The 27,658-nt window shown below is 40.4% G+C and overlaps 1 protein-coding gene across 7 annotated transcripts in view; it reads right to left on the bottom strand.

Annotated features, from left to right (window-relative positions):
- Positions 1–27,658, bottom strand: part of ACOXL (acyl-CoA oxidase like) — a 346,408-nt gene that overhangs the window by 97,814 nt on the left and 220,936 nt on the right. For all 7 annotated transcript variants that reach the window (XM_082743347.1, XM_082743348.1, XM_082743346.1 and 4 more), the window contains 2 exons: positions 8,984–9,093; positions 700–811 (listed from right to left, as the gene is read on the bottom strand). In XM_082743347.1, the coding sequence (XP_082599473.1) occupies positions 700–811; positions 8,984–9,093 (222 nt within the window). The remainder of the gene's footprint in view (positions 1–699; positions 812–8,983; positions 9,094–27,658) is intronic.

Here is a 27,658-nt window from a genome sequence, read left to right as displayed (position 1 = left end):
ATTGGCACTTGGCAAACTTCCCTCTAGATTTCTATCAATGCTAATATAAGGTTTTATGTTTTTGCAGGGTGTCATGGGTGTTTTGCTTTCTTTCTTTCTTTTTTTTTTTTTTTTAAGATTTTATTTATTTGAGAGAGAGAGTGAGAGAGCATGAGAGGGGAGGTCAGAGGGAGAAGCAGATTCCCCATGGAGCTGGGAGCCAGATGTGGGACTCGATCCCAGGAGTCCAGGATCACGACCTCAGCCAAAGGCAGTTGCTTAACCAACTGAGCCAACCAGGTGCCCCATGTCATGGGTGTTTTAATAGGAAAGAGAGTGTATCTCTAATCCAATGGTAATTTTTTGTATATGCCTTATGTACCTTTTTCCCCCAGAGAACAAAGTATTCATTATACATATAGACAATGATTTTTCAATTCCAATAAGGGCTAAAATTACTCCACTCTTCAACTCTCACAGCAGCCCAATGGTGGCTTGCGGGCAGAATTCTAAAAGACAACACAAAGGGTTCAACAGTAGCATCGGGGCCTGAAGAACAAGCAGGATTGTCATGTCATAAAAATGTCCTGTAAGAACTCTAGCCATTTCCAGAAGCTTGTAATTACCCTGACTCATCCTCTACCACATTTAGCAGATTGTTCTCCAGCAAGAATATGCCTTAGACACGTGTCCAAAAGAAAAAACACAACGTATCTTTACCTTATAATAAATTCTGGCCACCAAACTCCGCTGAAGAACTCTTTCACGAAAATTCACTGCTTTCAATAGAAAGGCGAGATTATCGACTGTGTCCATGTTAAATGCCAGGAAGCTGAAGGAGAAACACAGTGACCATTATTATTATTTTGTCCTCACCAAAGGATGCCATGTGAAAAAAAACAGACACAGTCTGTTCTGTCAAAAAGAATTTTCTTCCAGTAGAAGAGCAATGTAAGTACAATCCAGCCCCTCATATCTCTCACTCACTATATTCATGTTTCTTTCAGGATTTTTCTGATGAATGCTTGGCTTGAGTTGATCCTATGTGGTTGTCCTTGTGGTATAAAGATAATTTGGTTTCCTATTTTTTTTTTACTTCCTCTTGTATTATAGGTAGTTAATCAATATTTTATATAGTCTTTCTTCATTAAGAGCTATATAATTTCCATCCTTCGGGTTTATGATAATCTTCTCAACCATTATTTGGCATATGTTATAATAATGATTACAAATGAACATTGGTAGCCAAATACATCCATCACAAAGTATTTGTCAATGAATAATATTTCTTAAATACATAATGTATCAGGACCTGTACTTATTACTGCTGCGTAATATTCAACAATCTCAGACATTCTATGATACAGATACCATAATTATTTCAATGTATGGTTTGGGAAACTGGGGCTCAGCAAGTTTCAGCAACCCATTCAAGGTCACATGGGCAGAACACGCTCAGGCTTGGGTTTTGTCTTAGGGGATACCTGTATTTAAGGGAAAACGAGCTCCAGAGGGCAGTGAGAGGGCTATGGGAAAGTGCAGTGTACCATGTTCTGCAGAGATAATGACTCTCTTCAGCAGGTAGTAATTTCCATCTTTCCCATCTGGTAATAAGGAAACTGAGCCACAGGGGAGTTAGAGACTTAGGCACAAAGAGACTTAAAACACCTAAGTCTCCCTTAAAACCCTATGGACTTTTCAATATGTGGCTCTGCCTTTTGTGCTAATTTTGCACCCCTCCAACCCCTCCCACCCTGCCTCATGAAACTTCCATTTTGATAGATAGCAAAGGGGTTAATTCACACTTAGGGTTTCCCATAGCCTACCCACCTCTTTGCCCTCCCCTCACCCCAAATCCTTGGGAAGTAAGTTATCATAAGACCCAAATAACTTAGATGCTCGTTAATTAAAATTAAACCTGCAGGTAGCAGTTGTTGCTCAGTCAGAAGCCACAAGAGAAACATTAAGAAGCAATTGACACCATGCTTTTGAGAATGCCTAGCAATGAATTTGTAATTGCCCTCCATGTTGACAGGAGGGTGGGAGGTCATTTATAGGCTAAGTACCAGGAAATTTAAATTATATCCATATTTATTCTGAATCCAGTCTTTTTAGAAGGTTGAGCCTCTTTCCTAGTCTCTTTAACAAAAAAATGTAAAGAACTGTCACATTTTATTGAAAAGTATGTTTCAGTCATTCCGTAGACTATTACTAGGAAGTCTGGAGACTATAAATTTTGTTCTTAGAAACTATCTTTTTTGGAATGTTTACCAATCAGAATGTCCATCTGAGGTTGTGAACTTCATGTGCTATGCGAAATGGATCTCATCCACCCACCCTATCATGAGTTACATGCCAAGCATGGCCACATCACGTAGCTTTAGGAACTCACCTAGTATAAAAGGCTGTGCAGATTCTCTTAAAAATAGGAATATCGCTAAAGGCAATCTCCTTTTATTTTATAAAAAGGTCAAAATGACTCTAAATTTAAATTAAATTCAAATGCACACCATTAGTCATCAAAGAAATGCAAAAGAAAACCACAGAGAGGCATCATTATATACCCACTAAGATGACTAAAATTAAATATACTGACATCATCAAATGTTGACAAAGATACAGAGCAACCAGAACTCTCATATTTATTGATGAGGTGTAGAATGGCAAAACCACTTTGGAAAAATTTCCCATAGTTTCTCATAAAACTAAATGAACACATACCCTACGACCCAACAATTCTACTCCAACAATTCACCTAAGAGAAAAAAAAACATATATTCACAAAAAGTCTTATATATAAATATTCACAGTAGATCAACTGGGAAGACTAAAGCATTGAAAACATCGCAGGTGTCTATCCACCAATAAAATAATGGAAAGCAAATCCTATAGATCCATAAAATAGAATACTACTCAGCAATAAAAAGGAACAAGCTAATATACATGACAACGTGAATGAATCTCAGCAGGCATTATGCCATGCTAATAAGCCAGCTACAAAACAGTGCATAATTTATGGTTCCACTTATACGAAATTCTAAAACAGGAAAAACTAATCTGTGGTAGAAAAGTTTCAGATTATCAGTGAATGCATCTGGGGTGGTGGTCACAGAAACTGACTGAAAAGGGACATAAGAGAACTTTCTGGATGCTGATGACTTATAACTTAACAAGAGTTTGGGTTATACAGGTGCACACACTTGTTAAAATTCAGTGAATGCACACTGAAGGGCTGTGCATTTCATTGCACAAATTCTACATAAGAAGAAAAAAAAACTACAACCAAATTTCAAACTCTAATGATGTTCATGCTGAATTATTTAGAAGTATGCTGATGTCTGTTGTTTACTTTGAAATGCATCAGAGAAAAAAAGATGAATTGCTGGGTGGGTTGAGGAATTGATGAATGGATAGGTATGTGATGTAACAAGCACAATAACAGGTTAAACAGTAAAATCTAGATGGTGGATGTATAAATGTTCACTAAAATTCTTTTAATTTTGCTCCACACTTGAAAATGTTTATAATACAGTATGGCAAAACATTCAAGTATAATAGGGAATCTTCACTTCCCTCAACTCCAAGTCTCCTAAGGATCAGTGGGCTGATGAGAGCAGCCAGAGCTCCAATGGCAGCCCTGTGGTTGAGGGGAAGAACATCATTCATCAGGACAAGAAAGGACAAGAGAGGACAAGATGGAGCTGTTTGCAGAATTAGGTACAGTCCTACTCAGAACCAAGCCCTGCCTCCCTCCCCTAGTCTCATGAAGACTTCTCAGAACCATCACCAATTCCTCCCATAGTCCACGTGAAGAGGTAGCTTCTGGGTGTCCACACAAAGTAACGGCCAACTTGGAGGCATTTCAGAGCCCCAAGAAGTTCTCAACCCATCTTTCTTCATGCCCCCCCACCCCCCGGCTCATGGGTCCTTCTCTCATGAGTGGTCAGTATGACTGCCATCTGAGTGCTCCACTAGACTATAAACTCCACGGGGGCTGAGAACCCACAGTCACTGCCATGTCACTAATGCCTAGAGAAGTGCCCCATACACTGAAAACATGTTGGATGAAACAGCTTTTCTCAATATACATAAAAATCAGAGCAAGGTTTTGGGACTTAAGTAGAGAAACACAGACAGACTGAATCAGTAAAACCTGGATGTTGGGGGAGAGAGATGTGTACTGTTTGGGAGGTTAATATCCGAGACAAAAATAAATGGACTGGAACTTTCCAAATATTTACAATTGGAATACTGCCTTTGGCACATCTCAAGTCTATCCCGGAAAATTTGCTAGGAATATAGATTTGCATATGGGTGAGGGTCTGTTTTGCTTTCAGAATGATGGAAGCGAGCCCTGCTCTGCTATCTGGAAAAGAAATGAAAGGACAGATGATTTGCTGCCAGTTTGGGAACAAGTTTCCTGAATGGATGGAACTGATTCTGACGGGAACTGTACTGTTCTTTCTACTCCTTATATGTTGGAAAACTTTCAAACTAATAAATTGGGGAGAAAGTTAATAGTACTACACAATGCTCATTCAGTGCTAGACATATTAAAAAGATGTACTGACTTTGTAGAGTGTGTGAGGATAAATTGAGACATTACAACTAATAGAGACTTAAGTGAAACGGTCCTAGAATATGGGAGCTGATGTTTTCAAGCTTTAAGATAGACTACAGTTTGGGGAACCAGAAGGGCTCAGTCAGTCAAGCATCTGACTCTTGATTTTGGCTCAGGCTGTGGTCTCAGGGTTGTGAGATCAAGACCTGTGTCCAGCTCCATGCTGGGCATGGAGCCTGCTTAAGATTCTTGCTCTCCCTCTGTCTTTGCCCTTCTCCTGCCTCGCCCCCCCAACCCCAAAAAAGATAGACTACAGTTTAAATAAATAGGAACCTGGGCAGTAGTAAGAAAAAAGAAGAAAAAAAGAAAAAAGGACAGACTACAGATTTCCTAATTTCACTTTATGCCAACAGATATGAAAAGTCCCACACACTACTATTTATTGTGTTTCCCATGTTTTTAATCAAGATTGTAAGATGACATTTCCTAATAAATACTTTCCTTGGAAATTAGTTCCACACATTTTGGTTACAGAGACAATAATCTGCCTCCAAATAAAATAGCAATTTAAAAAACACACACAAATTTAAAAGCCACAATAAATTCCTTATGAATGGAATAAAGGAAGCAACATATTTATGAGCGTAAATCAATGAAGTGGAAAACTAAGGTACCATAGAAGGGATCAACAAAAAGGAAAGCTGGTTGTCGAAAAAAACAAACTAAAAAACAGACAAACTTCCTATAAGATTAAGCAATAATAAGGAAGACAGAAACTCAAGAAATCAATTTAGGCATGACAAATGGAACATAACTATAGATCTAGCAGAAGTTTAAAAGATAATCAGAGAACAGTATGAAAAACCTTATGCCAATAAATTCAAATCGAAATAATCAGTTCCCAGAAAATATTATTTATGAAAGCCAACACAAGAAGAGAAAGCTTAAATGGTTTTAAAACAATTAAGCCACAGCTGACTCCTGAACAGCATGGTGCTGGGGGGGCAGGCAGTGCTGACTCCAGTGCAACCAAAAATCTTCATTTAACATTTGACTTCCCTACAACTCAACTACATATAGCCTACTGTTGATTGGAAGCTTTGCCAATAACACACACAGCCAACACATATTTTGTATGTTGTATGTATCATATACTGTATTCTTAGAGTAGCATAAACTAGAGAAAAGATCATGTTATTAAGAAAATCATAAGGGAGAGAAAATACATTTACAATATTGTCCTGTGTTTATCGAAGGGACAGCACTGTGCTGTTTAAACCCGTGTTGTGCAAGTGAATCAGTAGTTTAAATATTCTCCCAGGCCAAGATAATTTTCAGATAACTTACCAAATTCTCCCACAAAACAAGAAACTACTCCCAAAATAGCTTTATGAAACTAGTAAAACTTCATATAAATTCAAATCAGGGAACTACAAGAAAGGAAAACAGTAGACCAATAAGTAAACAAAAATGCTAAAACAACACTAGCAAGCCAAACTCAGGAAAATATAAAAATGACAGTGCAGCAAAGCAAAATTGAATGCTTTTCAAGCAGGAAAGAGTAGTTTAAAGTTAAAAGATTTATGAGGGTTATTTATCACATGAACAAACTAAAGAAGACACATAACATTTCAATAGAAGCAAAAAATCATTTGCAGTAGAATTCATCACCTAGTAATGACAAAAATATGTTTAAAATAACAATAAGTGGAGCTTCTTTAGGAAGTAAAGTGGGTCTATCAAAACCTTTGCAAACATCTTTCTTTCTTTCTTTTTTTTTTTTGGCAAACATCATTCTTAATAGTGAAATGTTGAGCTAATTTTTTTTAAAACCAGGACTAAGACAAAAAAAATACCTTCTATATGAAAAAGAATAAAAGGGAATAGCAAGTGGAAAGAAAGAAAAAGTCATTATTTGCAGATGGTATGATTGTCTATAGAAAAAACACACTCAAAGAATCTATAGATATAGAAGGAATTATTTTTTGTCGTCAGGTTTATATATACAAGTCAACTATTTTTATAATAAATGGGCACAATAGAAACAATTTTTTGAAAGTATTCCTTTTACAATAATAAAATCATAAAGTACCTAGAAATTAATCTATCAAAGGATATACTATGTATGGAGAAAATTATAGATTTCTAGAAAACACTTAGAAGATTAAAATCTTTGAGACAAGAATCAGTTTTATATGTATATACATCAATTTTTCTGCAAATCTATAGATTTAATACTTTGAAAGAAAATTAGAGCAGATTTTAAAAAATTGTGGTAAAATATACGTAACATAAAATTTTTAACCATTTTAAAAGGGTGCATTTCAATGACATTAAGTATATTCAAACTGCTGTACAACCCTCACCACCATTCATCTCCAGAAATTTTTCATCTTCCCAAACTGAAATGCTGTCTCCACTAAATAATAACACCCCATTCTTTCCTCCTCCAAGCCCCTGGTAACCATGTTCTACTTCCTGTCTTTATGAATCTGACTACCCTATATATCTCATAAAACCACAGTCAAAGAATAGTTTCCTTTTGTGTTTGCAGGGCTTCTTTTTGAAAAACTTAACAAACAGATTCCAAAACTTATATGGAAGTACAAAAGACCCAGAAAAGCCAACACAACTCTGAATTATATTTTAGATATAATAATATAATATAATATAATATAATAATTATAAAACTAGTGTAATTGCAACAGTGTATTGTTGGATTAGGATACACAAATAGGCTAGGAACAAAGAAGTCCTGAAATGGGAATTTACAGTAGTGCCAGAGAGGGCCCCACATCACTAGTAAAGGACAGTTGATTCAGTAAATGGTGCTGGGACAACTGACAATCCCTAGAGGAGAAAAAAAAATGAAATTAGATCCCTTCCTCACACTACAGACAGAAATTTCTACTGGATTCAAGAATTAAATATGAAAGGGGAAACTCTCAAACTTTAAAAAACATATACTTCAAGATCTGAAAGTAGACAAGATTCAGCAAGTGTGTAGAATAAAAGATTGATAAATTCCACAGCAATTTAAGAATTTATGTTAAAAGGCACCATAAAGAAAATATAAGACAAGGCACAGACTTGTAGAAGGTAGGTGTAATGTCTGTAACAATAAAGGATTAAAAAGACCCTAAAAATCAGTAAGAATAAAAGAAAAAGAAAAAGAAAATTTGGCACAACACGTGGACAGGCATTTCAAATGAGAAGAAATATAAGTGGCAAATAAACTTGTGAAAGCGTGCTCAACTTTAAGAGCATTAAGGAAAACACAATTTAAAGTCACAGAGAGAGATCTTTATATATACGTATAGGCATATATGGTATCGACAAAATGAAAACTGATAAAACCATGTGTTGGTGAGGATACGGTTCCACAGGACACGTGCTGCTGGTGAAGGTATAAATTTGTACAGTGACTATCTAGTACAGTTGAACATTGCCATACTCCCCACACAGCAATCTCACTTCTAGGTAATAATACACAACAGCAACACACTGCAAATCACCAATGGGCCCTAAAATCAGTTTAAAGGATTGAGATCAGTATTTTTTTAAAAAACAATTGAAAACGACCAGAGACCATGACGACTAATAGGCTAAGCATTGTTTTATGAGATGTTTGCTTCAGTGGTGTCTGCCTCTATGGATGTGTGGGCGTCAGTGGTTGATGTAAAATTTATTTCTTATTCTGAGTCACTGCAACTAAATTTGAAGGCCCTGTAGAAACTTAGACATATTCCCCAGAGAACATACAAGATTTTTCACAAGAGCTTTTTACCAAATATCAAAAATACAATCCAAGTGTCCACTGAAATCGGAGATTAGAATGGATAAGCAAATTGGGGTATATACACATGATGAAATATGATACACAAAGAGAACAGTTCTTCATCTACCCATATCACAACTTAGATGAATCTTAGAAACAAAGTAGAGTGAAAACAGGAAGCTACAGAATACCACATACACTACTCCTTATTTATTAAGCCTAAAGAAAATTCTAAAAAATCAATACAAACAAGCAAAACATGGATCCTGAAGCCAAATTGCCTGGGATTAAATCCTAGCTCTGTCGCTTATTAGCACATACCTCCAGGCAAAATTCTTAACCTTTATGCCTCAGTTTTCTCATCTATAAAATGGAAATAATAACCAACTTCATGGAGTTTGGGGGATTAAAACCTCTGATGTGTTTGGAATAATGAACACACAATAAAGAAGGAACAGGAGTAGAATAAGAACAGAATCAGCAATGTTTTGGTTCTCCAGCTGGGGAATGGGGGCATGATGCTACCTAGTTGTGGACTGTTTGCATAAATGGAATATTTAAAATTTCAACAAGAGGGGGCTGTGCTGTGACAAGGCTCCCTACGCCCAGACCCAGTAATAAGAAACCGAGGGCCAAGGGTGGTCCCAGCCTAAGCAGTTACGTACCTGGTTCTCAGCTTGTCCCTCCCAGACTCCGCCCAGTTTCGGAGGCAGCTGACCAGTGGCTTCTCTTTATGCTGTTTGCTGTACTGAGCCAGCAGTGCCCGCACCACAACCTGGCCAGACAGTTGATTTGTCAGTCATTTGTCAAGAATGTAAAAAAAAAAAAAAAAAAAAAAGCTAGAGTGTCTTGAAATGCTGCAGCCAGTTAAGGGCTAGTTGCTTCTAGCAAACACCTTGGAAAGCATCAAATAGAAACCCCATCCTCCCAGAGGTCTCTGTTTGCCATGGCAAAGGGGTGGTGCTTACCCTACCACTGTCAATCCCTCCCCCACGGCTCACTTGACTAACTAGCTAACTACTTACCACTCTCTCTCCCACCTGAGATGTCAGCCTCTAAGGCCAGTCTTGGAACCCAGTATTTTAGCTGACACTTCAGATAAAACCTACTTGCTGTCCCTGATCCAGATAGATGGATGGTCTGTTTTCTTTTTTGCCTCTAATATTCTATGGTTGATTAGGCCTTTGGGGAACAGAATTAAAATGTATACATAAAACAAGATCCATCAATCTTTTCCCCCGGCAGCTTTAAAGTTATAATTTGCCCTAAATTACTGCATGTTTTCCGGTTCACCTTTAAAAAGGTGTCCATGTCTAGCCTGCTACAGACAGAGGCCCAAGGGATAGTTGGCAGCAAGTACTAGACATGTCAGTGAGACGACCTTGGACCAAACATCCCGCCAAGCCTCTAGCTGACCGCCATGGTACAAGTGGGCCTACTAGGCCGGCAGAGGTACGACCGCTTGTGAGCCCAGCCCAAACCCTCGACTCCCACAACCATGAGCTGACAACTGGGTGTTGTTTTACATTACATTTCATGGTGGTTTGTTACATAGTAACAAACAGCTGATTCAATCACATACAAAACTAACTTTAGAATATTTCCTTCTTTGAGATACACTGATGTTTTTATAGAGATGATGTTAAATGATATATATACTTTCAATCAACAGTATATCTTAAATGACATTTTGGTTCACATTGCTGTCTCTGATTCTAGTTATCTGGTTAATAACTGTATAATATTTTTGTTTGGAACCATCAGAGCTAATTAGACATTCCCATTCACTTAGGTATTTGGCTTGTTTCCAATTTTATACTGTCATTAATTGTTTTGATATCAATATATTAGACAAAGAGCATTCATTGTCCCCTACCCCCCTTTTTTTCTGGTTATTACCAGAGAATAAATCTCATGATCCAAGTGATGCAAAAATATTTATAAAGGGTCACCCTGCCTATGAGAGGGATGCTGGAAACTTATCAAGGCATATTTGCTTAGGGGAGCTTTGCTGGCAGTGCTGGGCAGAGCCAGTCATGCAATTCAGTCTTGACCCACAGAAGACTATGCCACAGTCAGTGTCCTGTCAAAGCCAGGTACTAAAACCCATACAGCCAACTGATAGAGCAGAGCCTAACTCAGTTACACCAAAGCTTTCAGGTTCCTCCCATCTGGGCCTACGGATGGCTTAAGCTCCCTGCCCCCTAAGGTTAGAGAAGGCCATAGGACTTGCTTTAGACCAGCGACATGCAAGCTGGTATGATGTTCCCAGTTATGACAGGTTCCTAACGTAGGGCCTCAGTCTGCTAGAAGCTGCCATGGTAATCCCATGCATAGATGCAGGCATTGTCCTCTATATTATTATGTTTATTATAAATTCCTTTTGTTTCTTTTAAGTATTGTCTTGAATTCTTGAAATTATATCTCTAGATTAAGTTGTATTATTATCTATATTTCACTTCGGGATAGTAAAGGGGGTATTACAAAATATTTTTTTATAAAAAAGAGGGCATTACCTCCAGTACCTTTTTTTAAAAAGATTTTATTTATTTATTTGATACACAGAGAGAGATCAAAAGTAAGCAGAGAGGCAGGCAGAGAGAGAGGGGGAAGCAGTCTCCCCGCTGAGCAAAGAGCCAGATGTGGGGCTCCATCCCAGGACCCTGAGATCATGACCTGAGCCGAAGGCAGAAGCTTAACCCACAGAGCCATCCAGGCACCCTTGGGTTCAGTATCTATAAGAATCACAGTACTGGGGCACCTAGGTGGCTCAGTCAGTTAAGTACCCGACTCTTGATTTCTGCTCAGGTCATGAACTCAGGGCCCTGGCATCAAGCCCTGCATTGGGGATGGGGGGAGTGGTCTGTACTCAGCAGGAGTCTTCTTGTCCCTCTCTCTCTGCTTCTCCCCCCGCCCCTTTCTCTCAAATAAAAAAATAAAATTAAAAAAAAAACAAACAAACAGAATCACAGTACAGTATCACGGGTCAAAGGATGTGAAGATTTTTATGTCTGTTGCTATACGAAATCTGTGTAAAAATTAAAACATTCCCAGCAATGGGGGGAAATTAACTCATTTTAACTAGAATTAAAATTAAAATCATATAGCAATCAAGTTTCACTGACACATCACTAAGATTAAGATCAAAACTGTTTGTGTTTGCTTATCTGTTAGATTTATGATGGCTTTAACTCCATCTCCCTCTTGTTACAAGAGCAACATCATTCCAAGCATTAAAGATTCCTTTCTCAGATTTCCACCCTTCCATATCTTTACATTTCTATTTCTTCATAGCATTTATTGATGCCTGATGATACAGAGCAAAGCAACTTGTCTCCTGGTTTCTTGTCTTTCTACTGTCTGGAAAGAAAATGCTAAGAGATTATGGTTTGTTTATCCTTAAAAGTGTCAGACAACAGAGGACACAGAGTTGAGAGCAGAAGAGTCCTTCCTGAATGAATGAACAAATAAATAAATAAATCTCCTTCCTGTTTTCAATGTTTTATCCAATTGGTTCAATTCCTTAACAATTCCTTTAGCTTTTGTCATTACTTCCACTTTTCCAATTTAAGCAACTTAAATTGAAAAAAAATTCACTCTAACTAGAATTAAAATTGGAATGATGTAATAATCCAGATCAGGTGCTAAACTTAAGAGAAAGGACAGACAAATCGGGCTTTGGCAGATTAGTCATTTTGGATCTTTGCTCCCTTTTCTTTCCTTTTTGTTCCTTGCTCTTGGCATCGTTCCTCCTTTTCTAGGTCATAAGACAAGAAAATATGATCTTAAAAACGAGTTTATTTCCTGCTGTTGATACTCCCTTGGTGAAAGATTAAATGACTGAAGCTATCAGCTACCATTAGCTTGGGTTTGGGCATTACAGTTTCTAAACCCAATACTTTATTTGATAAATGACCAGAGAGAGGCAAAGAGACCAGTCACCATCTTGACTAGGCATGTGACAAAAAAGTGCTTGTTTTGACTCATAGATGTGCTCCTAAATACATTATAGTATGCTATGGTGTGTGTGTATGTGTACATACATGTATATAAAAATTTTAACTTCCTTTCTTAAAATAATTACAGACCCACAAAAAGTTGAAAGCCTAAAATAGTACAGAGAGGTTTTATGTAGTTATGACTCAGATTCCCCCCAGAATGGTATCTTACACAGCAATAGTGATTACCAAAATCAGGAAATTCAATACAATTTTACTTTAGTAGAGATTTCATTAATTGAAAAACGAACCTAGTAGTTGATCATTTTGTCAAGTGAAAGATACATTATCTTTTTACAATACAAGTGATTACATCCTTCTCTAAGTCTGGTGTTTTGAATACTCACAAGATTTTCTTGTGACAACTTGTGAAGTTATTTCTTTCTAGATGACCGTTTTTGTGGTCATGTTGTTTCTGTGGTTATTTACTCTGTTCTCTGGTTCTAAATATGAATACTATTTTCTTCTATATACTTGATTAATCCCCAGTGCACCTGCACAGGAGCCCCTTTCTTAGGGGAACTTTGGGGGACTGGGTAGTCAGAAGAGCAGTGCGCTTGCCTTTTCAAAAAAGATCCCATCTGTAGGAGGAATCAAGCTAATCTACAGCCAACATTTGGAAACTATGAGTCTAAGAAATTGTGCAGAATAATGACATCATAAACGTGCATTTATAATGAATATCATATGCATCAGGCAACAGTGATTATATAACATCAATAAAAGTTATATATATTTTTTTAGGTCAAATGGCTTTTCAAGGCACCTATGAAGCAACTAGCATTTCTACATACTAAGTATTTCACTGATTTATGCCAGGTACAGTGAAACTTGGATGAAAAAGCCTTAATAAGTGGTATCTGCTGCCAAGATAGAAATATTGAGAGCCAATTAGAATAGAAAACATGGTGTCTACGGAAAAGCCACCAGACATCATCCATTATGTAACCAGGACAAGCCGGGAAATGGGGCTGCACTCAGGCTTGCACCACATGGGGTGATGGGGCCGTTCAAAGTGGCTGCTCTTATGGCACTGGGACCCAAATCATGCCCTAGGCAGGACCGGCTACATCATTTGGAGCCCAGCACAAAATGAAAATGCAGGGCCCCTGGCTCAAAAATTACGAAGAATTTCAAGATGCTGAGAGTGGCATGTTAAACCCCAGCACCGGTCCTTCTGAGTGTGATGTCCAATATGACTGTCTAGGTTTCACCCTACGAAGCTGGACCCAGCCCTCAGGGTCTCAGTTGCACTGCCGACACAAATGTCACTGCGTGTCCCACATTCCTATTACATCAACATCCAGCACCCTAGGTTCCTGAGGGCAGCTCAGGTGTCACTCGGGGTGTGAGATGGAAGAAAAAGCCAAGTGGATGTGATTCCCCGAGCCCTTTACATTTTTCCTCTTTTAGGTGCTGGACATCCCATCAAGGTGAGATTTCTTGAAAAATTCCCTGGCTAGAAGAAAAGGAAGGAAGGAAGTGAGGCAGGGAGGGAGGGGGGAGGGGAGAGGTGGGGTGAGGAGAAGAGAGGAAGAGCTGTTTAACACAGAAACCCACAGGTACAAGGCTCTGAGTAATTGTTGGACCTTAAACATGGATTTGAACTTTATACTTTAGCAGGATGGATGGATCCAAAGCAGTGATGTAAGCCCAGCAAAAATTCATGCACTAAGTAGATCTTAGGAGTGGTCAGTTTTTTGGTTTGGGTTTTTTTTTTTTTTTTTTTTTTTGGTTGGTTGGTTTTTTGGTTAAATCTGGATCAAATTTAACTTATTATACCAATGTCTCCTCCCAGGAGGAAATAAAGCACAATCCTGTGGTTTCCTCCCTTCATGCCACCCACCTTTATGGAGCACGCACTGTGTGCAAGACACCTACCGCCACTCTTGAGTATTGTGGGGATTACAGAGATGAATAAGAAACATCTTGTCCCTTCACTGGCACAGATAACCTTCATTCATTCGTTCATTCATGTGTTCAATACCTAATAGTAACAACTGCCATTTTTTTTGAGCACCTACTAAGGCTAAGATCTGTTCCAAACTCTTTATATGGAATGACTTAATTTAATCCTCCTGACAACTCTGGGTAGTTAACAGAATCATTCCAATGCCCAGATAAGGCAACTGAGGCCCAGAGAGGTTAGGCAGGTCACCAAGCTCGCATAGCTAGGACTTAAACCCAGAGCCCATGCTTTTAATAATTCCACACCTACACTGCCTCTCCTGTGCTCTAGGCTCCGTGCTGGGCACTGGGGGTACCAAGAGAATGCAAGAAGCCAGTGAGCTGGGGAGAAAGTCAGTAGGACAGAGTAACAGGATGAGGGTGACAGAGGGAAATTCAGAGTTCACTCGGCAGGGTAGGGGGCGGTGCAGGGAAGGGCACTAGCAACCAAGCCCCTTGCACTTGACCACAGTTCTGTCTCTGAGATGGAACAGGGGAAGGAGACAAGGGCTTTCACCCTGCAGGAGGAACACTTTTAAAGGCACAAGCATGGAGAACCATGGGTGCCCAGAGTAGGCAGTAGGCAGGGGTTGGCTGTGAAGAGCCTCAGAGGCCATGCTAGGCACCTGGACCACATTAAATCAGGCTGCTCCTGCCATGTATTGTCTCTCACCCTGAGCTGCTGCTGCCCCAGGCTGCCCCTGGTTCTCCCACCTGGGCCTTGCTCTCCTTCCACAGATTTGACTCAGTCTTCTGCTCTGCGCTGGACACAGCCTTCCTGCTTTCTGCCTCTGCCCTGATCTAGACTCCGCTTTGGAAACACTGCCCATAGCTGCAAGGAAAGCCCCTTGCCTGGCCCAGCCCAAACAAGGCCTCTCGCATCACAGGCACCCACAAAGCACTTACTGAGCATCTATTATGTGCCCTGCACTATATCTGCAACAAGTTAACATTACTGAGCTTTTCCTTATATGTGCCGATAACCACAGTTAACGCTTTGCCTGTGTTCCCTCATTTAATCCTTACAACATCCCTATAGAGTCTGGGTTATGACCCCCACTTGTAAAATGTGGAAGGGGACCTCCAAAAGACAAGGAACTTGTCTCTATTTCATGCTGTATAAATAAAGCTCTATAGAAATGTGGGCTCTATTAAAGAAACTATATAAATAAAATGATGAACACATTGACCGTGGAATTTGTAATCAAATGGAGAAGAAGAAACAACAGGACACAGCCTTGAGTGAACCTCTCCTGTGTGCCGAGCGCTTGACTGACATGAGTCCATCCTACAAGAGTCCTACAAGGTGCGGGTGATCCTTGAGGAGCAGGTGGGGGCTGAGAGAGGCTGGGCCAAGGGTTTCATCTTCAGTCAGTATGGGCAAACCTGGTCCCTGAGGCCGGCCTCCCTGGCCTCCTTGGAGGTCTTCCTGCAGAGAGCCCTGTCCTTTGCGGATTCTGAGGTGACTGATCAGATGCGAGGACTTCCTGCAGCTAGAGGTCAGCCCCAAACCCTAAAGCCTGGCAGGCAAACTCTCAGGAATATGCTGGACTACAGGAAGGGAATTATTAAAGCTTACCGCCTCTCCTCACTCCTTCCGGGATGGACACCACCTCACCAATGAGCTTCTGGGACCATGTTTGCTAGAGCAGAAGCTTCCAAAGGAGGTAAGCAAGCTAGGGCTAGGAGGTCTGCACCTATTGATGCCAGGCTCTATGGCTCAGCGCACCCCACAAACATGTTTTCTTTGACCTCCCCCTGCCTGCCCTTTCACATTAAAAAACAAATGATGTGTTTCCTCTTCTCTTGAAAACCTGGAATTTCTGGGAAGCCTGAACCCACGTTCCCTTGAGGCAGCAGTCAGTGGGCAGGAACTGGCAACAGCCGCTTGGAGAGGGCAGGAGCCCACATTCTGCCCCAGTCTCCACGGTGCTCTGAGATTACAGGGCTCTGCTACAGTAACGTGGGTCTCTGCCTGGCCGTGAAGACCCTTGGTCTGGTAACCCCTGTTGTGGGCCTCATCCAAGGATGCCAAAGATCCCCATGTGGTGTAAGGAGCCTGGGAGTGGCCCCTGACTCCAACCTCTGTCCTTTTCCATTTTCTGGCCTCATCAACCAGCCACCCGTGGCCAGCCCAGTTCTTCCTGAATGGTGGAGCCCACCCAGCTCAGGAGCATACTTATTTTGTAGGACAGGTGCTACTGGTCATCTGTCTGCGACTCGCTGCCCTTGGCCCCCATACAGTCTTTGCTTTCTGGCCCACACCTTCTCTCACTAAAGAGGAGGAAAATGCCCAGTGCTCACCCCCAGATCCCATGAAGGGCCTTGGCCAACTGTATGGTCCTGGCCAGTGAGATCTCAGAGGAGTTCAGCTGAGGGCTTCTGGGCAAGGTTTCTGGAATCCCTTCTAAGATGCAGATGAGACCACCCTGGAACCACTCCAATGTTGGTGGAATGGAATGCTGGAAAGAGGCTTGGGCCTTAAGGACAGACAGGCCCCTGAGCCAGCTCTGGGGTTACCATGGAGGATGAGATGTTCTTATGTAGGTTTTCTATGACCAAAACTATGTGTTTGTGCCAAGTGAGGCCAAGGGGTGCTATGTTGTGCTGCTGAAGGAAGATTTCATCATCAGAGATTGGGAGGAGAAGGGCCTCTTTTCCCCGAGCCCTCAGGGGCATGGGCATAACCCATCCACAGGAACCTGCATGGCTAGGGAGGGCCAAGTTCATGCTGCAAAACAGTCTGCCACATGGTATTAGGGCTGGTTTAGGCCATGTTGGCAGATATTGTGTTACAGCCAGCCAGCTGTGTCCTGACTGCTATTGTCACTGGCAGCTGGGTCCAAGGTGACCTTCCTGAATCTAGCTTGTCCACTTTCCCCGGTGTGGGGCTGCTGCTGTTGCCCCAAGTCTTCTCAGGCCCATCCCCAAACCCTTGCCTTCTAAGCCCTCCCCATCCCTCCCTCCACACATTTCTATCTGCCTTTTACAGCTAGTTTCCCTGCAGCGCACACACATGTCTGGCCTCTCCTGAAGCCCACCCCCTAACAACAAAATGTCCAGCGGAGTTGCTTGGAGTAGATATCACTGGTATACTTACTTTCTTTTATTCAGAAGGCAAAGCAACTAAGGCTTTACATCTGTGACTAAATAAATACATAAATAAATGGTAAGGAGGAGAATGTTAAAAAAAGAAATCCTGTGAAGTCTTCCATATCTCGAGTAAGGCACAAACCCTTTCCGAAGGAAAACAAAAATTCTCCTTAACCCTCAATGTTGACTTAAGTTGTTTCAAATTATAATGTTGCTTGAACATGTTCAAACATTTAACTAGATATAAACACCTTATGTTTGTGGCTCTCATTCAATTATAAACTATGAAATTAAATACAAGCAAAACTATAAAACTAATGAGATTCATATCAACAGCCCTAATACCATGTGGCAGACTGTTTTGCAGCATGAACTTGGCCCTCCCTAGCCATGCAGGTTCCTGTGGATGGGTTATGCCCATACCCCTGAGGGCTCGGGGAAAAGAGGCCCTTCTCCTCCCAATCTCTGATGATGAAATCTTCCTTCAGCAGCACAACATAGCACCCCTTGGCCTCACTTGGCACAAACACATAGTTTTGGTCATAGAAAACCTACATTTGTTCTCTTCTCGTTGGTTCCTGGTGACCAAGGTGATGTTATTTGCTGCCAAAGGGCCCGTAAATGTAAAGACTAAGTTGGGAATCCTACGGCAGGCAGCCTCCAGGTCTATGGTGTTATCTAGACATCTACATAACGTACTTAGACTATTTCTGTTTAGATTATCATCAAAGTTAAAACAAATAATTAACACATTCTTGTAAAGAACTCATAGATCCCAACTTGAAAAACAATGCCAAAACCAATCTCTCTGTAGAGAAAATGAAGTCACCTTGGGGAGTGGAGGAATAAGGATAAACAAGTGGGCCAGATTCAGAAGGCTCCCTTTCTCCAAAACCTCACACGTGGAGCCCTAGGGGAGACCTTTCAATATGCTAAAGATGCTAAAACATCTGGTTTTGAAAAAACTGGTGCCAGCTTCATGCATTGGTCATTGGGTTTAGAAATAGAAAAATAGAATGCCTGTTCGAATTACTTTGCTTAGCTTTTCTGGAAGAGCATCACCCAAAAGTCCCACCAAGGTCCCCCAAATGAGCACATTTTGCAAATGCTTCATGTCAGTTCTACTCCCTAAGCAGAACTGCAAGCTGTCCTCCCCACTCCATTTCAATGCTACCACCCTGGCCTGGATGCCAGGGTGAGACTGGGTCCCAAGCCCACCCTTGGCAGTTCTATGGCCTTCATAGTCTTCACTAGGCCAGCTCCTGAGCTTCTGCCTGCTTCTCTGGTCTCATTCCACACAACTCCCCTTGGTTTTTGTTGCCATCACTGGAAGTGATTCTGGGTGTAACTTCCCATCTGCAGGTCTTAGGGAACATCCCTTGAACCACTTGCCCCTGATCTGCTGGGTCAAGCAGGCCCTCAGCTTACCCCCTTGTTCTCTCTCTCCAAGAGCCCTCAGATTAGGAAAGCAGCTGACCCTTTGGGTAAATAGACGGGCCATCCACAGCCCCATCCGCTCTGTACCTGCTGCTCCTCTTGCCATCCAGATCTCAGGCACTTCAGAACTGATGCTCCATGGCCCTGAGATTGGGTTTGGCCCAACCTTTACCTTTGATTTCAGGGATATCTGTATTTTTCTCCATCTGCCATCTCAATGTCTTCATCTGCTGCTCAGCTATAGCCAGAAGGCTGGAGCCCCAGAGAGAATGTTCTTTCTGGTTTCTGGTTTACTGTGTGGGTCCTTCCAGGAGCAGGGGGAGTCCTGGTTTAGCAGCCTGAGGTCCTGCCCTCACCTAACATCATTCGGGTCCCAAGGCACCATTCTAGCCCCTGAGGTCCTATGTGTCTGGGAGAAGAATGTGGAATTCTCTCCAGTGGTAAGGGGTAGGGAGATCGCTAAGGCTAGAGGGTGAGGGGTGTGCATGTGTGTGTGTGTGTGTGCGTGTGTGTGTATGTGTGTGTGTGTAAGAGAGAGACAGAGACAAGGACCAAGAAATACACTGGTCTTTGTTCTCTCTTTTAGAAAGGACTTCCTTTCTCTGTTACTCTTCATCTCTTCTCTTTCTTCACTTTCGTATTTAAAGAAGGTATTTTTAAGAAAATGTTTTTTAAATACACCCAATTTTAAAAATTCAAGCCATACTAAACGGTCTTAAATAAAAAGTAGAAGTCTCTTGCCCAATCCCTTTCTTCTAAGACCTCACTCCATAAATAACCATTTTTAAGCGGGTTTTGTTCTGCTAGAAGGAAACGTTTCCAAGCGTCAAGTTGAAACAGATTCTCCTGTCATGTTGTAGTTTGCTTCATATCTGGAGCGTGCTCTTCTTGAGCAGTCTTGTTTTTCCTGAAATCTTAATGGACTTTCCCCCCCTTGTTTCAAGAAGAAACATATGCCTTTTCCATCACATCACTAAGATCTTCCTGCCTTTTAATCACTCTATTTGTAGAGCCAAAGTCATTTCCTTCTGAAGCCATTCTTTTGATCCTCTGACTTCCTGTTCTAATTGGGACTAATTGTGTTCCAGGCTCACCACACCACTACTATCCAGATATTTCTTTATACATGCTCCTGGATTAGCTCCAGAAAGCATGCATGTCTTTCTAATACTTAATTCCTTTTCTGCTTTTCTGCCCTTCATCTACAAGTGATGTTATTCAGAAAGCACATGGCAGGAAAACTTACTGAGCAACTGAATATCTGTAGGTCTTATTTTTACCTCATATTTCATCAATAATTTGGCTAGCTATGAAATTTTATATTCAGGATGACTTTCCTCTGAATTCTAAAGACATTGTTCCATTTTATTCTAGATCCTTGCCACTAGACATGTGGTCAGCAGAGCAGCAGTCTCAGCATCGCCTGGGAGCTTGCTGGAAATGCAGAACCCCCGAGCCACCTCAGAATCTGAACTTGAACAGCATCTCCAGGGATGTGTGGGTGTGTCAGACTTGAAAATTGTTGTTCTAGCCCTCAGCATTGCTGCTAAAAGGGCTGAGACAATCTGTTCTCTTTTCTTGGTAAGTAATCTGATTTTTTTTTTTTTTTCAGTCTAAGGTTTGGGGACCCTCTTCTTGTCCTTAGCCAGTGATCTGAAATTCTCCAGGCTAATTTTAGGCTGTGACCCTTTCCAGTGAGTCCTGCCAATTTCAAAACTTGTGTCCCTCTTCAGATGTGGGAAGTTTTCTTCTTTTATTTCTCTAATTTTGTCTGCCTGTCTGTATTCTCTGTTTTCTTTTTCAGGAATGTCATTGATTTCCTTGATTGATCATCTGTATCTTTTATTTCCTCTTTATTTCTCTTCACTTGGTTTTTCTGATCTTCAGTCTGAAGAAGTTTTCTCAAATTTTCCTTCAACAAAATTTTAAAATTTTGCAAATGTCTAATTTTAATTTACTGTATTTCTCTGCACTATGGTTACCATAGTTTAATGTAATGTTCATTTTTCATAGCAGGCTCTTCTTGTTTTATAGATGAGAATGTTGTCACAATATCTAAGGATATTAATTAGTTTTCATTTCTCTGTTTTGTTTCTTTCAGTACCAGCAGCTGTTTGTTCATCTTGCTCCTTCATTTTCATGTTGTTGATTTTCCTTAAATGTCTGCTTATCCTCATTAGAAAATATTATGGAATTATTATTCATTCGCTTAGGTATGATGATGGTATTGTGCTCAGTAAGAAACTGTCTTTATTTTAGAAAATGAATGCTGAAGTTTTTACAGATGTCTGCAATTTACTTTCACATGGTTACACAAGCATGTGTGTGTGCATGCACACACACACATGCACAGAATAAGAAAGAGGACATTCAGGAACACCTGGGGACTCAGTCACTTAAGCGTCTGACTCTTGATTTCTGCTCCTGACATGATCTTGGTACCTGAGATCAATCCCTGCTTTGGGCTCCATGCTGGGCTTGGAGCCTGCTTAAGATTCTCTCTCTCTCTCTGCCTCTGCATCTCTGCCCTCCAACCACCCCCTCATGTGTGTGCACGCTCTCTCTCTCTTTCTCAAAAAAAAAAAAAAAAAAAAAAAGGACATATAAATATAGCAAAGTACTGACACTTGGAAGTGGAGAATCTACCCAAATGGAGAATATAATCCAAGTGTTACTGTACTAGTCTTTCCATTTTTCTCTCAAAATTTCTACTTGAAATTTTTCTAAGTAAAAGCTGGAAATACTAAGAAAAACAGAATAAAAATATCTGAATGTCCTTGGGAAAATAGTCCTGGGGGCCTAAAATCTCTAAGGAATCAACTTTCTTATAGGAAGCCAGATACTTACATGGTCTTTAAGCAAGTTAGACCACAGATCATTTGCATTTTTGCATATTTGCTCTGCCTGCAAAGAAGAGTAATGACCAATCTATGCAAAGCCTCTGACTGATACTCTTTAGGAAATCTGCCAGAGTGGATTAGGAAGGCACCTGTTCTGCTGTATCTCTAATGAAGCAAAGAAAGTTATAATGGGATTTCATGGGTGTGGGTCATAATTGGATTTGGTGGAGGACATAATTAAATTTCACCAAGGGCCTACAACCTCTGCCCCAGGAAAATAATGAAAGGGTCAGAGGACCTTTCGTCTTACTTAAAGGGAAATATGTAAAGCCTGCAGAAACTCGATAGTGCATGCCTGCTCTTTCCCCCTCTCCTCAATCATGGGACAGCAGTACTACCACTTTGAAGATCACTAGAGTCTCAACATGGGGCAAAGGGTTGAAAGCACTATAGGTAACACTGGAATACTATGAAATTCACTGACCAGTTTCTGCTGTCCCCTAGTCTCCTTAATTTTCTATCTCTGCGTCAGGAAGTACAATTGAAGCAAAGTCCAGCCCAGAGAAAGGAAGCCTCCCCAGTATGGTCAGATTCCAACACTCACGTAGAAGGCCAGGTTGACCACTGCAGGCAGCCAGAGCCACCTTTCCTAACTCTGTGTGATGCCAGGTGCCCTGAAAGCTCTAGGTACAAAACAGGACCTGTCATCTGACAGGTTTCCTGTAGGGTGTGTCAACTGGTGGCAAGCAGGCAGGCTGACCCTCTCCCCAGCACAAAGCTAATGTGCTGAGAGGTCTTGGTCTCTCACCCAAGGAAACCAAGGCCTCCCTCGGCAGGCTATCAAGTGTCCTTTTCCAAAGCAGTTTCCAGAGCTGTGGCAGATGCTACAAGTGTAGTCAAGGGTTCTGATGTAGGAGCCCAGCCATCCTGCTGCTAGGCAGGGCTTGACAGAGATGCCTGGTTCTCTGCCCCAGTCCCTCTCCTGCTCTCAACCCTTGTGACTCAGTGTCTTTTCAGAGATAACCCAGAGTAACAACCCTCACCTCCAGCCCTCTCCACTTGGGTTGACCCATCATTTCCATCCCATCTGCTGTCCATTCTCCAGAAAGAAGTCACGTTCCTTGGTCCTCTGATGGCTCCTCTTCCACTGCCAGTCCTCCTGCAGATCTGTTCTTTTCTATTTTTTTCTTCCAGCTACTTCAATGGGATTTGAGGAGGGAGGAGCAGTAATATGGGTGTTCATGTCATCCTCCTTAACCAGAAGTCCTTCCTTGGGTTTCCAGTCCTCTTATTTATGCTGTAGTGTCTAAATATCTTCTTTCTTCCTAATTTTGGATGCCTTTGGATCACTTCCCCACCCACCACATCTTTAATCTTCCTTCTTCCTAGCAATGAAATCAGGAAGGGCATCTTATGGTACCACTGCAGAAAGGAGTTAGCACAGCAGGCCAAAGACTGCTATTCCTGGAAAGTCCTGCTTGCAAGGATGGCCCTTGGCTAACATCTGGGAACTGGGATTTGGGGAGAGTTCCCACCATTTCCTGACTAATAAGTATGGCTTGCTGTGCCTGAACTATTTATGCAAACAATATGGTTTATGCTGCCCACCTGTTTTCCTCCTGAAAGTCTGGAATTTTGAGGTACGCTATGTAGAGAGAACCTACATGACCAGCCCCCGACAAAAACCTTATATGCTGAGTGTCCAACGAACTTTCCTGCTAAGCAGTAGTTCACATACACTGTCACGGTTATTGCCCGAAGAGTTAAGTATGTCCTGTGTAACTCCAGTGGGAGATGAGTCTTAGAAACTCATGTCTGGTTTCCTTCAGACTTTGCCCCATGTGCCTTTTATCTCTGCTGATTTCGTATTTTATCATTTTGCTACAATAAATCCTAACCATGATCATGGTGACATGCTGGGTCATATGAGTCCAAGAGAACACCCCAAACCCGAGGGTGATCTGGGGACTCCTGACACATACTACTTATAAAACAAGTCTTTCTGCCTAAGAATAAACTTCAGTCATGGCTTAAGATTGTGTTTGTCTAGCACGTGTCTGAGTGATGTCTGTCTGGAAAACTGGCCAAAGAAGGTCATTGCCATCTGGTTTTAAGGTTGCTGATTATCTCCTCTCTGGCAGACTGAGCCATTGCTGGCTTCTTTCCTCAGCCTGGGCATGAAGTCCTTACATGGGCTCTTACTGCAGCGATGCTCTGTCTCTTTGTCCTGGCACATGTCCACCTGAGCAGGGGCTCAGCCTCCCTCTTGCCCAGCATCCCTCCATTAGGGCCCCACCATGGTCCGCAGTCCCTCCCTCTCAGTGCCCATTCTCTCATTTACATGACAAATAGCAAGTAGTCCCCGTCTCTGCCTAGGCTTCCATGTTCATTCATAGTTAGAAACTGTGACCATCCCCTAAGTAGATTAAACCATCTGTCTATCTTGCCCACAAGCTAAAGCTTTGCAATTAAAGCGCTAAATCATAATTTCAGACTCAGATGATGCCGAACCACATGCTAACGTTTAAAACATACTCCCAGAGGAGGAGAAAGTTGTTGAAAAACCTCACACACTTGGATCACCAGCTGGAATGGAGAATGTGAATTAGTACAATGTCTGATTACTGAGTATTCTTTTTTTTTTTTAATAAAATATTTATTTATTTTAGGGAGAGCGAGAGCGTGAGAATGTGCTCGTATGAGCAGGAGAGGCAGAAGAAGAGGGAGAGAGAATCTCAAGCAGACTCCATGCCAAGGGTAGAGCCCAATGCAGGGCTCAGACTCAGGATCCCAAGATCATGACCTGAGCTGAACCCAAGAATCTGACCTTAACCAACTGTGCTCCCCAAGTGTCCCTCTGATTACCGAATATTCTTAAGGAGAGGTTTTTTTTAAAGCAACATTTAGGGGGGAGACCAAAGAGCAGGCAACTATTAATCTAGCCCAAATTAAATAATTCCCCCTAAATTATTTACTTAACTATAGATATCCCTAAAGCTAAAATAATAAGGGGGCAAGAGAGAGCTGCCACCTAACATTTTAGTTTTCAGTGGACTAAACTTATAACTGAATACCATTCTAAAAATGTCTGTATTATTCTTTAAGTTAGCCAATTTTTCATAAAAATTTTTCCATTATAAAAAATTCATTTCAATATCAATCTTTTCAAGCATCCAGAGTCTTTACCTCATAAAAATAACAATCTCCAGTATTTTAATATATCTTTAATATATTTTTTAAACTTATCAATGCAAATGCTCATTTTTCTTTTTTTTTAATTTTATTTTTATGCAAGTTTAAGAATGCAGATGTAAGAAATGATTCAGAGATATCTCATGTACCCTCTACCATAGCATCTTCCAAAACACAGCACTGTTTCAATATCTCCACCAGGAAAAATGGTGCTGGTATAATCCACAGAGCTCATTCAGTTTTTGCTAGTTTTACATGCAGTTATGTGTGTATGCATGTGTGCATGTGTGTGCACAGTTCTGTTCAGTTTTATCACATGCATACCTCTATGTGACCACCACCACAAGCAAGATATCGAACAGTTCCATCCCAAGGATCCCTCATGCTACCTTTGTATAATCACGGCCCCTTCCCTCTTTTTTCCCTCCCTCACTCCTGACGACGCTGACCCCGTTCTCCATCACCATGATTTTGTTATTTCTAGAATGCTATATAAATGCAATTGTACAGTATGGGACTTTTTAAGATTGGTTTCTCTCACTCAGCATCCAGGTTGCTGAGAGTCAACAGGTGTTTGTGTTTTACTGGTGAGTGTGGTATGGACGTCAGTCAGGCCACCCCGTCACCAAGGGAAGGACATTTAGGTTGTTTCCAGCTTGGGGTTGTGTCAAATGCACTGACTATGAACATTCATGTGCAGGTTTTGGCACAAGTACACGTTTTCATTTCTCTGAGAATAAGTGTCCAAGAGTATAATTGCTGAGTTTTATGGTAAGCACATGCTTAGTTTTTTAAGAAACTGAATACTTTTTTCTAGAGTGGCTGTAACATTTTATCCACCCACTAGTAATGTATGAGTAATACAGTTTCTCTGCTTCCTTTGGCATAATAAAAATATTATTAATATTTTTAAAATTTTAGCATTTTGATAGGTTTGTGGTAGTATCACAATGTGGTTTAAATTTGTAGTTCCCTAACAGCTAAGGATGTTGCTTATCTTTTTATGTTCACATTTGCCATTGGAATGTCCTCTTCAGGGAAATGTCTGTTCATGACTTTTGCCTATTTCATAATTGGATGGTTTTTTACTGTTGAGTTTTGAGAATTCTTTATATCTTCTGGACCCAAGGACTTTGTCAGATACATGGTTTGCAATTATTTTCTCCCAGTTTTTAGCTTGTCTTTTCATCTCTCTTCATGGTCTTTCACAAAGAAGAAGGTTTTAATTTTGGTAAAGTCTAGTTTTCCAATTTTTTCTTTTATGAATTGTGCTTTTGATATCAAATCTAAAATTTTTTTTCTAGTCCATGCTTTCAAAGATTTTCTCTTAAAATTTTTTTGTGAAAGTTTTTATGATTTTATGTTCTATATTTAAGTAGTTAATTTTGAGTTAAAACTTTTATAAGGAAACTTAGGTCAAGGTTTATTTTTTGAAGTACCTCCCATACTGTTTTCTATATTGGCTGTACCAATTTACAATCTCACTGACATTGCACAAGGGTTCCCTTTTCTCTGAATCCTTGCTAATATGTTTTATCTTTTGGTTTTGTTCTGTTTTTACAAAAGCCATCCTAACAGGTGTGAGGTGATATCTCATGGTGGTTTTCAACTGTATTTCCTTGGTGATTAGTAATGTTAAGCACCTTTTCATGTATCTGTTGGCCATTTTCAGTTCTTCTTTGGAAAGAAGGTCTTTTGTTCATTTTTAACTTGGTTTATTTTCTTTTTTGCCAATGAGTTGTATAATTTCCTTATATATTTTGTATATTAACCCATTATCAGATATATGGTTTGCAAATATTCCCTTCCATTCCATACTAGGAACTTTCCCCCTGTTTTCTTTTGGAAGTGTTACAATTTCAAGTCTTATGTTTATGTGTCTAATCCATTTCAAGTTAATTTCTGTGAGTGGTGTAAGACAGGGGTCCAATTTCATTTTTTTGCATGTCAACATCCAGTTTTCCCAGCACCATGGATTGAAGAGATTATCCTTTCTCCATTGAGTATTCTTAGCTCCTCTGCCAAATATTAGTTGACTGGACATGCATGGATTTATTTCTGGGTTCTTCATTCTGTTCCTTTGGTCCATATGTCCTTCTTCATGCCAGTACCACCAGTACCACACTGTTTGGATTATTATAACTTTGTAATATAGTTTGAAATCAGAGTAATGCCTTCAGCTTTGTTATTTCTCAGGATTGCTTTGGTTACTCAGGGTCCTTTACAGTTCCATACAAATTTTAGGATTCTTTTTTCTATCTGTGATAAATGCCATTGGAATTTTTATAGGAATTACATTGAATCTATAGATTCAGTATGAACATCTTACAATATTAATTCTTCCAATCTATGAGCATGGAATTTTTTTTTTGTACCTTCTTTAAATTCTTTCATCAACGTCATATAGTTATCAGTGTTCAGATTTTTTATTTATTTCTAGGTATTTTATTGTCTTTGGTGCTATTATAAACAGGATTGCTTTCTTTACTTCTTTTTCAGATATTTTGTTGTTAGCGTACAAAAATGCAGCTGGATTGTTTATGTTGATTTTGTAGCCAGTAACTTTACTAAATACATTTATTGGTTCTAGCAACTTTTGGCAGATTCTGTAGATTTCTATATACAAGATCACATCAACTGCAAACAGAAACATTATTTCTTCCTTTCCAATTTATATGCCTTTTCTTTTTCTTGCCTAATTTCTCTGGCAAGGACTTCCAGCGCTATGAAGAGTAAGAGTAGTGACAGTGGGCACCTTGCCTTGTTCCCAATCTTAGAGGAAAAGCTTTCAACCTTTCACTGTTGGGTATGTTACTGGTTTTTAGTCTCATAA

This window comes from Mustela nivalis (genome assembly GCF_964662115.1).
Source record: "Mustela nivalis genome assembly, chromosome: 8".
NCBI lineage: Eukaryota > Metazoa > Chordata > Mammalia > Carnivora > Mustelidae > Mustela > Mustela nivalis.
This window is presented reverse-complemented; position numbering and strand designations above follow the sequence as displayed.